General features: G+C 31.7%; 1 protein-coding gene across 16 annotated transcripts; it reads left to right on the top strand.

The window, feature by feature from the left end:
* Window positions 1-2,780: 2,780 nt before the first annotated feature.
* LOC107919973 (oxysterol-binding protein-related protein 2A) lies at window positions 2,781-13,424 on the top strand. 16 transcript variants are annotated; one of them, XM_041105334.1, is made up of 12 exons: window positions 2,781-2,936; window positions 3,052-3,537; window positions 5,327-5,686; window positions 6,018-6,114; window positions 6,942-7,387; window positions 8,189-8,344; window positions 8,961-9,128; window positions 9,436-9,576; window positions 9,759-9,986; window positions 10,094-10,213; window positions 11,577-11,768; window positions 13,120-13,424. In XM_041105334.1, exons 2-11 carry the CDS (start codon window positions 3,121-3,123, stop codon window positions 11,748-11,750), a joined length of 2,307 nt encoding a protein of 768 aa, XP_040961268.1. In that variant the 5' UTR covers window positions 2,781-2,936; window positions 3,052-3,120; the 3' UTR covers window positions 11,751-11,768; window positions 13,120-13,424. The 16 variants fall into 16 exon arrangements, 15 of the variants coding, with proteins under 15 accessions (XP_040961268.1, XP_040961289.1, XP_040961269.1 ...); XM_041105355.1 differs by having other exon boundaries at window positions 5,324-5,686; window positions 6,945-7,387; window positions 10,100-10,213; XM_041105335.1 differs by having other exon boundaries at window positions 5,324-5,686; window positions 6,945-7,387.
* Window positions 13,425-14,267: the final 843 nt, after the last annotated feature.

Raw genomic sequence — 14,267 nt, 5'->3', positions numbered from 1 at the left:
GGCTAAGAGAGTGGAAAGGTTTGGGCAAAAAATAGGCCTGAAAACGAGCTTGGAAAAAAGGCCCATTTAAAAAACTGGCCAATTTGGCCAGGGTTAGGCCTAGCCCGGCCCGAATTTGTAAAAAAAAATTGTTGTTGTTTTTCCACAATTTTGTTGCTATTTTACTATTATATTACAACTATTTTGTTGTTATTGTTTGGATATTATATAACTTTTGTTTTATTGTTATTTTTGCTACTATTGTTATTGTATGTGGGCAGGCTAGATTTGGGTTTTAGCCTTTTTATTTGGGCTGAGCTTGGACAAAATTTTAGGCCCATTTTTTGAGTCGAGTCAAGCTTGAACCTATCAAATGTGCTTAAAATTTTGTTATAGCTAGGCCCAAACCCAACCTGAATTGGTCCATGATCACCTCTAATATAAAGAAAGATTTCAATTATTTTTTAATTGAGTAGGCGCTCGATTAATTTGTGAGATTAATTTAATCAAAAGTTTTATTTATCCTATAAATAATATATATATATACACAAAGTAAAAAACCTATATTTTACTAGATAAGAATTTTAATAAATTTCATGAAATTGTGTTTTGAAAGTTAAAATTTAAGTTTTTTAGTATTAAAAATTAACTTAAAAAATTAATGTTATAAGTGGTGTAGATTAAGGGTGTATTTACGTAATTATATTTACCAAAGCATAAGTATATAGTTTTTTTTAGTACAATCAACACACAAATACAAATATAGATCTTGAAGTAATAGAATGGAATTATTACAGTATAATCGAGTATAAAAACAGACTAAAAGCTAAAAATATCTATACAAAATTGACTAACTCGATTAAAATACACATATTATATTAATACATTATAAAAATTTAAAATTTATACATATAATTACACACGATAAACTTCAAACCCAATACTTAAAACTTCGAATATTTACCTTCACCAACAGGCTAAGGACTCATCCGCAAATACATAGTTTTCAGTTTTAGTCAAAGAAAGGGTATTATCTATTATTGCTTTCTTTGGTTTTTGCCATAGTCAAACCTTGAGGTTAAATATACCAATGCTGACAAAAGTTAAAACGCAAAAGGTTGAAAACAAGGATAAAAGACTACGGATAAAATTCTTGATGACGCAGTAATTACTTCCCTAGTCTCCTCAGTCTTTCTCAATTCACTGTCTTTTAAAACCTCTAATTCTAGTTTTATTCTTTCTCTCCGTTAAAATTTAATTTTTAATCTTAATTCGATTAGTATGAGTATTATTGTCAATACGGAAAGATGTGGGTTCAAGTGCGTTGAAATGTACTATCCTCCTGTTTATAGGTTAAGGTAGGACTATGGGTAGTTGTAGGCATTGTATTAAAAAAGATAGATATGTGATGACCTAATGGTCAAGGGTGTTCACTGCTTTAAGTGTGACCCGGGTTCAAGTCGTGCTATTTAAGTTGGTTGTTCGAGCTTTATTTTGTTATTATAATTCAAAAAAAAAGAACGGATTCATCGTTAAAAAATAACATTTAATTTTTTTATTTTATTTTTATAGACATTTGTCTTATTATTATTAAAGTGTGTAACTAGAGTTAAAATCTAATAATGAGATTCAATAGTTTAAAAAAATATGTAAAAATACTTTTAAATAAACAGTTAATTAAATTTACTAATAAGTAATATTATAAAAATAGACATTAAATTATATCATATTAATGTAGATGAACTAAATATTAAATTTGAACATAGTAGAGTAGCTAAAATGATAATTAGACCAAACATCCCTTTCATAAACTTCTAATGTAAAAATAATAAATAAATAAGTTAAATTGAATAATGTAGAATATTTTCTCCTTGAAAAAAAATTATGAGTGGATGTAAATATTGTATAAAAAATTATATCAATTAAAAAAAATATTGTTACTAATTTTTTAATTAACCTATTAATTTTCAAGGGCTTTTAGAACCAAATTGATAATCGAACTGGTTATATCACTTGTTTTCAGTTTGGTTGATTTTGTTTAATTTCAACTGAATAAATTATAAAAATAGAAAAAAAATTGGTTAAGTCGTTGTTTCAACTTATTTTTAGTCCAATTTAATTAGTTTGATTCATGGATTCAATTGGTTTGTAGATCAATTGATCCAACCTTTTATTCATACCTTGATCGATTCTCGATCCAACCAATCTAGTTCTACAAAATAGTACTAATCTTGTAGGATACAAAAACACAGTTTGAACTCTTATTTTATTATTATTATAAATCTTTAAAGTGTTAACGTGGGATATAATCACTACTCGCTTATGTTATTCAATCTTGATACGCTTAATTACAAATGTATAAAAAAATATATCAATAAAAAAAAAACTCTTGTTACTATTTTTTAAATAACTTACCAATATTAAATATTTTTAGAATTGGATCAATAGTCGAATTAATTAGACCATTGATTTTTGGTTTATCTAGTATTATCTGGTTCAATTGAATAAATTATTAAAAAAGAAAGAGAATATTGATTCAACATCGTTTCAACAAATCTTTTTGTTTGTTTTAATCGATTAGACTGATGGGTTTAACCAACCCAACCCTTTATTCTAGATCAATATCTGAATTGATTCTCGATTTAACCTGTCTAATCGAGTAATCCAATTTTGTTATTAAATCTTACTACGTTGAATTACAAGTATACCCCAGTCTTAATTACTCAAGAAAAAGAAAAAGAAAAAGAAAAACATAAAAAAAAGAACTAAATTATTATTAAAAATGCGATAGTTTCACGCTTAATTAAATAAAGAAAAGAGGCTCCTTATTTTAGTAATCCAAACCTTCTCTTTCATTTACAAATCTCTCAGTTTCAGAGCTTTAAAACCAAAAGCTCACTTCACAAATCTAAAAAACTCAAAACTCCCTCGAAATCACCTTTACAACCCAAAGAAATGTATCTTCTTTAAACCCTAAATCAAATTTCACTTACAATTTTTTTTATAGAAAAATTAATTTTACTTCTCTCCATTTTTGATATGTTGTTATAATATTTTCTTTTGTCGTTGCAGCTATCGATTCGTTTTTTTTTTCGATGGAAAGAAGTGGATTGTGATCGAGATCAAGAGAGGAAAGCAAAAATGCGGGTGAAGGAAATGCATCCGTTGTGTTGTATATCGTTAGAGAGTCCCGGCGTCGGTGACCAGTCACCGGAAGTTTCGTTGATTCGAGCTAGGAGCATGCCGGCAGGGAGTTTATCCGGATCTGAAATAGGTAATGCGACTGCGAGGTTGACGGCGGGAGGATCCGAAGGGACTGTCGCTGGGATTCTTTATAAGTGGACTAATTACGGGAAAGGATGGAGATCCAGGTGGTTTTTGCTTCGGAATGGAATGTTATCTTACTCGAAAGTTCGTCGGCCTGAAGCTCTTAACCTCATCTCTCCGACCGATGATGTCAGATTGATCGGTGATGTCTCGAGCAATCGGCTTTCGAGGATGGATAGTTGTAGCGGTAGACGGAAACACCAGAAAACCGTTGGCATTGTTCATTTAAAGGTATATATATCAGAAAAAAAAGAAAATCGACTTCCAAAAATTCCAAAAGAAATATAGAATTGAGCCAATAGAAAATAGATGATCAAAGTGATCCGTTTTGGCGGTAATATAACTTGTTTTTCGGAACATAGTTAATATATTTTGATTCAACATACTGAACCGATCTGTTACCATCTAGCAATTATGTCATTTTATACTAATTTTGGGTTTTTGCATCTGAAGATATTAAATTAGCAGGCATTGAAAACTGAGCTAATTAAATAACCAGAAAAGAAAAAGAAAATTGAAGAGCAAGAACCGTAGGTTGCTTGCATTGTTCGGCATGAAGTTCTGCATAATTTGTTCAAAGGATCTTCAAAACAATTTTGCCGTGGACCTTCTTTTTCTCTCTCTTTCTTTCTATGTTGTTTTGTGATTTTCAATTTTCATGTTTAACTGATGAAAAAAGTAGAATAATTATTTTTAATGTATATTTTTACAGTTTTAACTGGTTGTTTATGTAGAGTGGGTCACATCAGCAGGTGGGCTTGGAGGGCTGTGATAGGGTATGGTGTAGGTCTAGGATTGAAGCTGTGGTCACATCATCGTTTAATCGGTTATCGATAGATGATTGAAGTTTTCAAAGCCATCACCAACGATTCAACAAACTTGAAATGTGATCCTTCCCTTTTCGTTCCTTTATTATTTCATCTTTTTGGTTTTCCCCCTCACTTCCCACGTTTTATCATGCCTACTCTTTCTCTTCAGCAAAGTGCATTCCCTTTGCTTGCCAGCCGCTCTAGTTTTCTTTCTTTCAAGGTGATGAGGGAAGTGTGAAGAGGGTTTCTTTATTTTTTTTTTCCTTTCTCTTTTTAAAGGAAAAAAAAAGATGTAATGTTGTAGAAAAAAACGGTGATGAGGATGGAGTATTTCTCTGAAATGTCGAAGTGGGTTTTTGTTTGTTGCCGTCCTTTTTTTGAGTTTTGCATATTTTGTCTCGTAATAGGGAGGTAACTTCTTTACTTTTAACATTTTACATTGTTTTATTTCATAGTTTTTATGGGTTTTAGTTTTTAGTGAAATAAACAATGAGAAAAAGAAAAGGAAAAAAATAAGCGTGGGGACTTGAGACTTTTAGGTGGGGCTTGACTGGTTAAGTTTATTAAGAATTTTATGGTTGGACAGAACAACGTTTAGAAACGGGAAAACTCAAACGATAATATAATAGTAATATTTATTTTGAATTTGTTTTAAGTATATTCTCCTATGGTCGAGTAGATCCAAATGGCGATTCTTCATCTTTGTTTTGTCCCTAGACAGTTGTAATCCTCAAAAAGTAGCATGGGCTTAGGTGATGAAGTTTGGGTTTTGTTTTTCTGTAGCTAAGAGCTTGTTTGTTTGTTGCTAAAACAAGTTTTTCTTAGAAACTTACAGTCCCCCTTTTCGTTTTGTATCCATCTGGCGTTTGATGGTAATTGGGTTTGGCTTCTGCTGAGGTTACACCTTGATAGCCTAAAGGTTGGTTCTTGGTTGTCTAAGCTACTGATATGTTGTTTTTCTTCGGGTGATTCCAGAAAATTTCCAGCAGTAATGATCCTATCTTGGTGAGGGATACAAGGATTTAATTGAGCTTTTCAACTTGCATTATCTTGAATTGATTGCATTTCTTCTCCTTTCTTTGTTTCTTAAAATGGGCTTTTTAGACATGTTTTGACTCATGCATATAAATTCATCTTGATCAATGTGATCATGCCTCTTTAAGGGAACTCTTGCATAACTAATGGGGCTGTTAATTGGATTCTTGTAGCAGATCTCGTCATTTCGGGAGAGCAAATCTGATGACAGACGGTTTTACATTTTCACTGCAACAAAGACCCTTCATTTGAGAACCGATTCTAAGAAAGATCGGGTCGCTTGGATACAAGCTTTGGTATCAACCAGGAGCCTCTTTCCACTGCGACCGCTAAATGATAATCTCTCTCTTGTCCCCCGTGATTTGTCTATATCAACTGATAGGCTCAAGAAACGGTTGCTTGAGGAGGGAATCAGTGATAACCTTGTGAAGGACTGTGAGCAGATTATGCTCTCAGAGTTCTCGGAGATACAAGGACAACTTAAAGTACTTTGTGAAGAAAGATCTATTTTGCTTGACACATTAAGGCAATTGGAGGTAATGTGAAGTTACTAATAATAACAACTATTTCTCATGGTAGATGGACTTCCCTTAATCTTAATTATAAATGGAAGCCCAAGTTGATCAACAAATTCCTAAATTCCTAATAAATATAATTGGGGGGGCGGGGAGTTTCTAAGGAGTGTCTTTTATCATCTCATCTCTTAAATTGTTGTCTTAATTAATGTTGATTTTAGGTATTGTTGGTTCTTATATGAAATTGCATAAAAACGTCATTTCTTTGTGGTTCACTGTACACATAATGGTACTAAGCTTTATTGTTTAATGTTAAAGGTAAACTGAGATTGTTTTTTTGTTGCATGTGCAGGCAGCTAATATTGAAGCTGAAAGCTCTGGAATTCATGATGGAGACTACCAGTTGTCAAAGCATGAATATTCTGGTATAGGGCGTGGAAAATATAGTGGTACATACTCAACTATATTGTTTAAATTATGTTAGTCAAGGAAGGTAATCTTAGTCATTTTGTACACACCTATAGTCATATGATGGTAGCACTTCATGGATAAACTAATGTCATACAGTTTCATCATGCTTTCTTGAGTAAGAAATACCCTTTGATTATCCGATGTTTTAATGGCAATTTTCTTCCATTTTGCTCTTATTGATCATCACCATTCTCGTTTTACTTAAATTTTAGGTTTAGAAATGTTTCAACTATTGTTGTTAAGGGTGCAAGGCGCACTATATGCTCTAGAACTGTTGCATTTGTTCAAGGCATAAAGTGCAAAAATCCCTTGCCTGATTAAAGTATGATGCAAGATGTATTTACATGTATTTTTTTCTGAGTGAGTGTGTATAAGCTTATACAATTTTGATAAATTCTAAAGAGTGATTGAACTTATCATACAAAACATGCAAAATTTTCATCTTCTTTTGTTGGCTAATATGCTTGATTTCCTTGTAATCCCATGAATACTCAAATATTGATAAGTAGAGGGTTTGATATTGTCTTTATATATATATATATGCTGTTGAAAGTACAATTAATGGAGACTTGCTTTATTTGCACCTACCGCCCTCAAAAAGTCTGCTTAGACACACCAGATGTGTGCATTATCAAATGTGCCTCACCTGAAAGAGTGTGTAGAGGTTGTTCTGTTTGATGCTACGTCACACACACCTTAACATCATTGGTTGTATTGAGTTATTATCTTAGTGTTAAGATTTGTTTCCTTTTAATATTTTCTTGCCAAGTTCTCTTATAGTCTGACATCTTGTTTGGGTTTTCAGAAGGCAGCACAACAGAATCATCCGGTGATATTGAGAAACAAGAGCTTGAGGATGTGTCTGATGAAGATGAAACCTCCTTCCATGACACAAAAGAGCATTTTACTGAACCCGCTGTTATTTGTGGGTCTGTAAGAGGGGTGGCTGATCATGCAGATAATCAGAAAGAAAATGAAAATCAATTAGATGATGTGGAAAGGATGCATGCTGATAAAGAAGATTGTTTTTCCAGATATGCTCAAATTGAAAGGAGAAAAAAGCTTCCAGATCCAGTTGAAAAAGAGAAAGGGGTTAGCCTTTGGTCTATGATCAAAGACAACGTGGGAAAGGATCTTACACGAGTTTGTCTCCCTGTTTACTTTAATGAACCAATATCATCCCTTCAGAAATGTTTTGAGGACCTAGAATATTCTTATCTTTTAGACCGAGCATACAAGTATGGAAAAGAAGTACGTTTTTGATACATTTCATCTTTAATATTTGATGGCTCTCTTGATATATGCACTGTTTTCTTAGGGTAAAACCAAAATTTTATCTTCTTTTCAACAATTTTCAACTTCACGGACTTCTAGGATTTTAGAAATTGCTGTTTGCTCTTGGCTGATATTTCAAGAGTGACACTGCAAATCTGTCAAAATGTTACTGAAGATACTTCAGGATCTCCACTTGCCACTCTCTAAACATGGATCTTATCTCTCTTATTGGATGGGTAGGAGTGTGAAGAAAATGGTTACCTAGTGCAGAAACGTCTACTGTTTTAACTCAGTATGAAAAGGCTTATCATCCCCTCTGTGTTTTGCCTTATGTTGGGCTGAATTTGTGGCTGTTCTTTTGGTCTGTAGAAGCAGACAGTTTTATACTATATGCACTTATATTTTTCTGGTCAGGACATAATATTTGGAGCTAATTAATTGACTCTTTTATGATTGGACCAAGGTTTTCCTTTTAAAAAGGTTTATACACATATTATCACCTTGTATAAACAATATCATGAAAAGTATGTATAAGCCATTTTAGCGAGTTGTCCCTTGCTCCCTTCTTGAGGGAGATGTTGTTAGTTCATTTCTGAGTGTACCCCTTGGGTTTGTGTGCTTTGTGACAATTCTTGAAATCTTAACATATCCTGTGCTCAAAATTTTGGATTTATTACAATGCTTATTAAGGTTTTGTCAACAAAAGATGGTGCTCTTGCTTTTATGCCTCTACAATCTAATTGTATCCTCTGTTTGGATTTTTTGTTAAATTTTCAGGGGAACAGTCTCCAGCGGATTCTTAATGTTGCAGCATTTGCTGTTTCTGGGTATGCTTCCTCTGAAGGTCGACACTGTAAGCCTTTCAATCCTTTACTAGGAGAAACTTATGAAGCAGACTTTCCTGACAAAGGAGTTCGTTTCTTCTCCGAGAAGGTCAGTCTTCAAGATCTTTCAGTACAGTTAACTTCATATTAGAATGGTGCAACCTTTATAATGAACTTAAATGGATAAACTGGGAAACCTTATTTATTTATTTGTTAAATTAAGGTTTTTCAATTCTCAATAGTCTGGAGATACAACTCAGTGCTTCACTTTCGCATGCTCTCTGATAAATGAAATTAAACAGCCTTGAGAAGTAAATGACATATCTTGAAGTGGAGTAGATGTTTTTAAACCACAAAACAAAGGGTTTATTTTCTTCTTTTAAGAAGAAGAAAGTGGAAAGCGCTGTCATCTTTTTATTGTGGATAATGTTGTGAGAGAAAGTGTCTTGGGTAATATTTTGAACCATTTATCTGGAAAACAACAATTCCTTGGATAGTTCCAGGAAGGAATGTTTCAGCTTCAAACAATTATCAATTTTAGGTTATCAAAACAGTGAATAGAAACAGTACAAAAGTGTTCTTCGAGAACTTAGGAAGCAAATGCAAATTATACTAGTTCTATAGGCCTTTGCAGTACTTACCTTTCCTAGTTGTTACTTCTGTTTATCTTGAAGCAAATATTTGCATTCCATAGCATAGAGGACTTACCTTCCAAGTTGAAACAGGTTAGTCACCACCCAACCCTTATTGCATGTCATTGTGAAGGTAATGGTTGGAAATTCTGGGGTGACAGTAACCTTCGCACAAAGTTTTGGGGGCGGTCGATTCAGCTTGATCCTGTTGGAGTTTTGACACTAGAGTTCGATGATGGTGAAATATTTCAGTGGAGCAAGGTATGCACAATTGGCTGTATATTTACTGCATGTGCTATTTAGGTGTTTCCATATTCTTAGCTTCTATTTCTACTTGCATGGTATAAATTATTTGAAGTTTGAACTTCATTATTTTCAGGTAACAACTACTCTTTATGATATTATCCTTGTTAAATTGTATTATGATCACCATGGATTGATGCTCATTTGCGGGAATCGTGAATATTATATTTACTGCATGTGCTATTTAGGTGTTTCCATATTCTTAGCTTCTATTTCTACTTGCATGGTATAAATTATTTGAAGTTTTGAACTTCATTATTTTCAGGTGACAACTACTATTTATAATATTATCCTCGGTAAATTGTATTGTGATCACCATGGATTGATGCACATTCGCGGGAATCGTGAATATTCTTGCAAACTCAAATTCAAAGAGCAATCTATTCTTGACCGCACCCCACACCAGGTTAGTTGGTGATGTAATTGTTTCTTAAGTTTTATTTTAGTAGCCCATTTCAGTTATTGTTCTCCCAATCCGTGAAATGGGTTATCCAGGCTTGATTGCCTAATATATTTATTAGTCTATCTTCTGTCTTTAAAACTGTTATTTTCTGTAGTAAATTGTTTATCCTATCCTACATTTATTAGGTCCATGGTTCCGTTGAAGACCTTTCGGGTAAAAAGGTTGCAACATTAACTGGCAAATGGGATGACTGCATGTATTATATAAGTGGTGATTTCAGTGGTAAGCTGAAGGACTGCAATCCATCAAATGCCTCCTTGTTATGGAAGAGGGACAAGCCACCTCCTAACCTGACTCGCTACAACTTAACATCATTTGCGATCACACTAAATGAGCTAACGCCAGGATTGCAGGTAGAGATGATGTATTGCATCACTTTCTCAAAACCATTTTCATGTTCCTCTTATGCATATCTAATTGTTTTCTATAGCGTTGTCTGATCCCGGGTATTTGATCACGGATTAAGGAGAAGCTCCCACCCACGGATTCTAGGCTTAGACCAGACCAACGTCATCTGGAGAATGGAGAATATGATAGAGCAAATGCTGAGAAACAACGGTTGGAAAGGAGGCAGAGAATGGTATGTTTTCATCTCCTTCATTTTCATGTATATTGTTTTTGGACAATCTCATGCATCTATGCTCATGCAGTCATTTGCTAATAAATAGTGTTGAGCCAATGCTTTGTCAATTTGTTGTTCCCTCAAGAAAAATCTCCTTTGTTGTTTGGTTTTATGCGTTTTGGGGCTTCTACGCCTTCCCAATATTTTAAATTTAAGTCGAACTTAATATTTTAATTTGTTTAAGATAAAATGCCTATGTTAAAAATCAGTTTGTTTTGGAATTGCGAGAACAATCAATGGTATCAAAAGTTAATTCAGCAAAATTTAGGCTTAATAACAAATTTGGCCACTAATGTTTATATGTTTTGAAATTACTTTTTCAAATTACTTTTTCTAACATATTTGATGAAAGTATTTTTTAACTTACATGTGAAAAATAATAAATTAAATAAGTCATACATGAAATTGAAAAAATAACTCTTAGTTTAAAGAAAATAAACATAATTATCTAAAAAAGGTTTCAAAATGAATACATATGTTTGTTTATTGAGAGGTTTCAAAAAGATAATTAATAAAACAAATCGAAAATATTGAATGTGTGCATTCATTTTGAAACTATTTTAGATAATTATGTTATTTTTTTAACTTCATGAATTGAAATTTCATATCATCCCGTTAACTTTATTAACAGTACTTTCATCAAATATTTTTAAAAAAAATAATTTGAAAAAAGAATAAAGGTTGATGGCAAAAAAAAGTTCAATAATACAATTAGGACCATTTTAACAAAACAATAAATATTAGTTGTTAAATTTGTCATTAAGCTTAAAATTTAAACATAGGTGATGATATCAAGTGGCCCTATGCAGTGAAAGACCATCATTAAAACTAAACGTGTGTTTCTCAGAATATCTTTCAGGCCACAAATTTAAACAGTGATATGTCAATTTCAGTACTGCTGATTCAAACAAATAATCATTTACTTCGGTCAGTAGTTATTTGGTGGATAAAAAGTTGGTAAGGAAATCCTGTAAATTTATGGGGTAAATCAACATCTTTTTCCCACCTTAAGTTATTAGTGTTGTGTTTGAATTTATTTTTTTATCATAATCATAAGGTGTCATATACATGCATATATATAAATTTTAATAAATCGTGTTGTATAGATAATGACATAGTTTAAGCATACAATTTGACCTGATTAGCAATTCTTACTGCAATGAGAAATGAATCCCCTAACCAGTGTTGTGCATAGTGGCAATAAGTTAATTTTCTTTTTGTTTGGATAGTGGCAATAATTTCTGCTTCTATGTAGGGAGTAAATTTAGATTATTGATTTTTACTGCTGATCTTCACACCGCTTCTGATCATTTTTGCACAGTCAAGAAAACTACAAGAAAATGGGTGGAAGCCTAGATGGTTCCATCAAGATAGTGAAAATGGATCCTTCCGCTACACGGGCGGGTATTGGGAAGCAAGAGAACAAGGAAAATGGGATGGATGTCCAAATATATTTGGTGTATTCGATGAAGAATTTGTTGATTCCTCTGAATGATCCTGATTTCAATTTTAGGTGAGTTGTTGCATTTACTTCTGAATACTTTCTTTTTTTTTGTGCTACATATGATGATATCATGGTGTGTGTATAGGCGTAGGTGCACCCGCGCCTTAGACCCTTTCAGGTGAGACTCATTTGATGAGGCATATTACTTGCCCGGTGCGCCTAGGCAAGCTTTTCAGTAAGGCAATAGGCATTAAAAAGAAAAGCCTGCAAAAGACATGGAACGTAAGGAAATCATGCAAATTGACCAGAAAAAAGAATTTATGTCTTTAAGATAAACTAGACCACTCCTTACAGTTTATTATGTTATTTATATTCATATTGCACTTTACCTACTCGGGTGAGTGCGCGCCCGGGAAAGATGGTGTGGTTTAGGAGAAAATAGCAACAATGAAAGAATTAGGGCTGAAAAACAAGAAAGAAGTTGAGACTCTTGAAAATGTAGGGTTATAAAAATATTTAGTTTGTCTATTAATTCGAAGAAAAATAATAAATATAATGAAAAGCCATTCTGCATTAATTCCTCCAATAATAAATATAATAAAAATATTTAGTTTTAAAGATGAGCATTAGTTGTGGAATTGATTCACAAATTTATGCTGAAGTGGTAAAGCTTTTACTTATTTTATATAAATTTTTGACTGAAATATTTATTAATTATTAAGTATATTGTATGGTTAAGATATTTTTAGGGTTTAAATCTAAGGACTATGGCTAGTATTATCTAGGGTTATAAACTTTATTTACAAGAAAAAATATAATATAAATAAGCTGTTAACTTTACGGCCAGCATTGTCACGGTTGTTATTATTATCCTCTCAGACTTTTTTCAATCCTATACTGTTCTATTTATTTTTAGTAAAAGTATGTTGATGGATCTCGTAGTAAAAGTTGAATTGTATTTTTCTCTCTTAATTAAAAAATGAACAAACTAGTTTCTTTGTTAAAAAAATTATTTATTTTTATTATTAAAAACTGGTCTTTGTATGTCAACATGATGTACAACGTGTAATTATTTGGTTATTCCGTCATTTACATTAGTTTGTAATAATAGAGATGGATGGAATTTTAACAGAAAAGATCAGCTTGTTGTCTGATCTAATGTTTATGGATTAATTTATCAAATTTTTTAGTAAATGGGGGAAAATGTAATTTGAAATGGCTTTGTACAGTATTTTTACCATTGATTTATTGCTGTCCCTCTTCCCCGAACCACACCAAATTAGGGTTATAGCACCTAGGATGTGCCTTTTGCCCTTGAGTGGTATCTTAGTAAAATATATCTTAGCGTTCATTGTTGTTTTGATGGAATTAATTGGTACAATTACTTAAATAATGGAGCTACCAATCTTTTTAATGGCAGATCAATATTGAGATGGTCTTTCCAGGAGACATTCAAGGTGGATCATTTGGTGGGGGTAGATAATGGAAAGGTCAAAGTGTAAAAGTTTAATGTAACAATTATAATATATATATATGTAGTGTGGGAATTGTTTGTGTAATGTAATCTCTCTCAGTCTCTCCATAGTTCATTTATTCTATAGCTGCTCCTTCAACTGAATGAGCCGATCGAGCTGAAAAATTTTACATTTCGTAATTATCTGTGTTTTCACCCAAGGAAATTAATAAATGAGAAAAAAAAAAGGTGCATTCTTGGCATCGGCTTAACATGTTCCAAAATATTGTATCATACTTGTTCATATATTCCAATAATCGATTGGAATATGGTTATGGATTATTTATTATTAAATCAAAATTCTAATAAATTTTTAGAGATAAATATTAAATTTATACATCATTTTGATTTCGTGCAATTATATACATTAAATTTGAATTGTGGTTTATATGTACATATTGAACTTGGATTTTAATTTAATTGTATACATTTTAAAGAAATAAATATATGCATATATTTTCATATTGGATTACTATAATTGTTTGTGTATGCAATAAAATGATGTTAATTTGATGATGATGTTAATGATTTGTGAAATTTGAATTAAATCAAAATTTTATATATAAAATCATATAAAATTAAAGTTTGTTTATAATATTATACATTGAATCAAAATTCATATATAATTTTAATTTTTATCCCAAATTTACATCGCATGCATAAAGTTTGAAAATTTGATTTAATTAATCAAAATTCTATCCAAATAAATAATTAAAAATGATATAAGCTTGAGTGTTAATTTTGAATTTGAAAAAAACTTAAAATCAAATAAATTTAAATAATCATAACTCAAAATTAAAATTTTTTTAACATTTAAATTAATCAAAAGATTTCTTAAATTCAAATTTATCCTGACCAAAAACCAACATGAATTGTTGAACTGAGTAAATAATTGAAGTATTTATAGATGGTTAATAAAATTCAAAGAATTGGGCATAGAGTACTATCCCATAATTTATTCACACTATTTTATTTGGAATAAATATTGAAGAGGTGTTTATATGGTAAGGTTAGAAATAATTTATGAATCACTTTCAAAATAAAAGGGACAATTT

Source organism: Gossypium hirsutum, chromosome A03, assembly GCF_007990345.1.
Source record: "Gossypium hirsutum isolate 1008001.06 chromosome A03, Gossypium_hirsutum_v2.1, whole genome shotgun sequence".
NCBI lineage: Eukaryota > Viridiplantae > Streptophyta > Magnoliopsida > Malvales > Malvaceae > Gossypium > Gossypium hirsutum.
The sequence above is the reverse complement of the archived record's forward strand: the minus strand, read 5'-3'. Positions and strand labels throughout refer to the sequence as shown.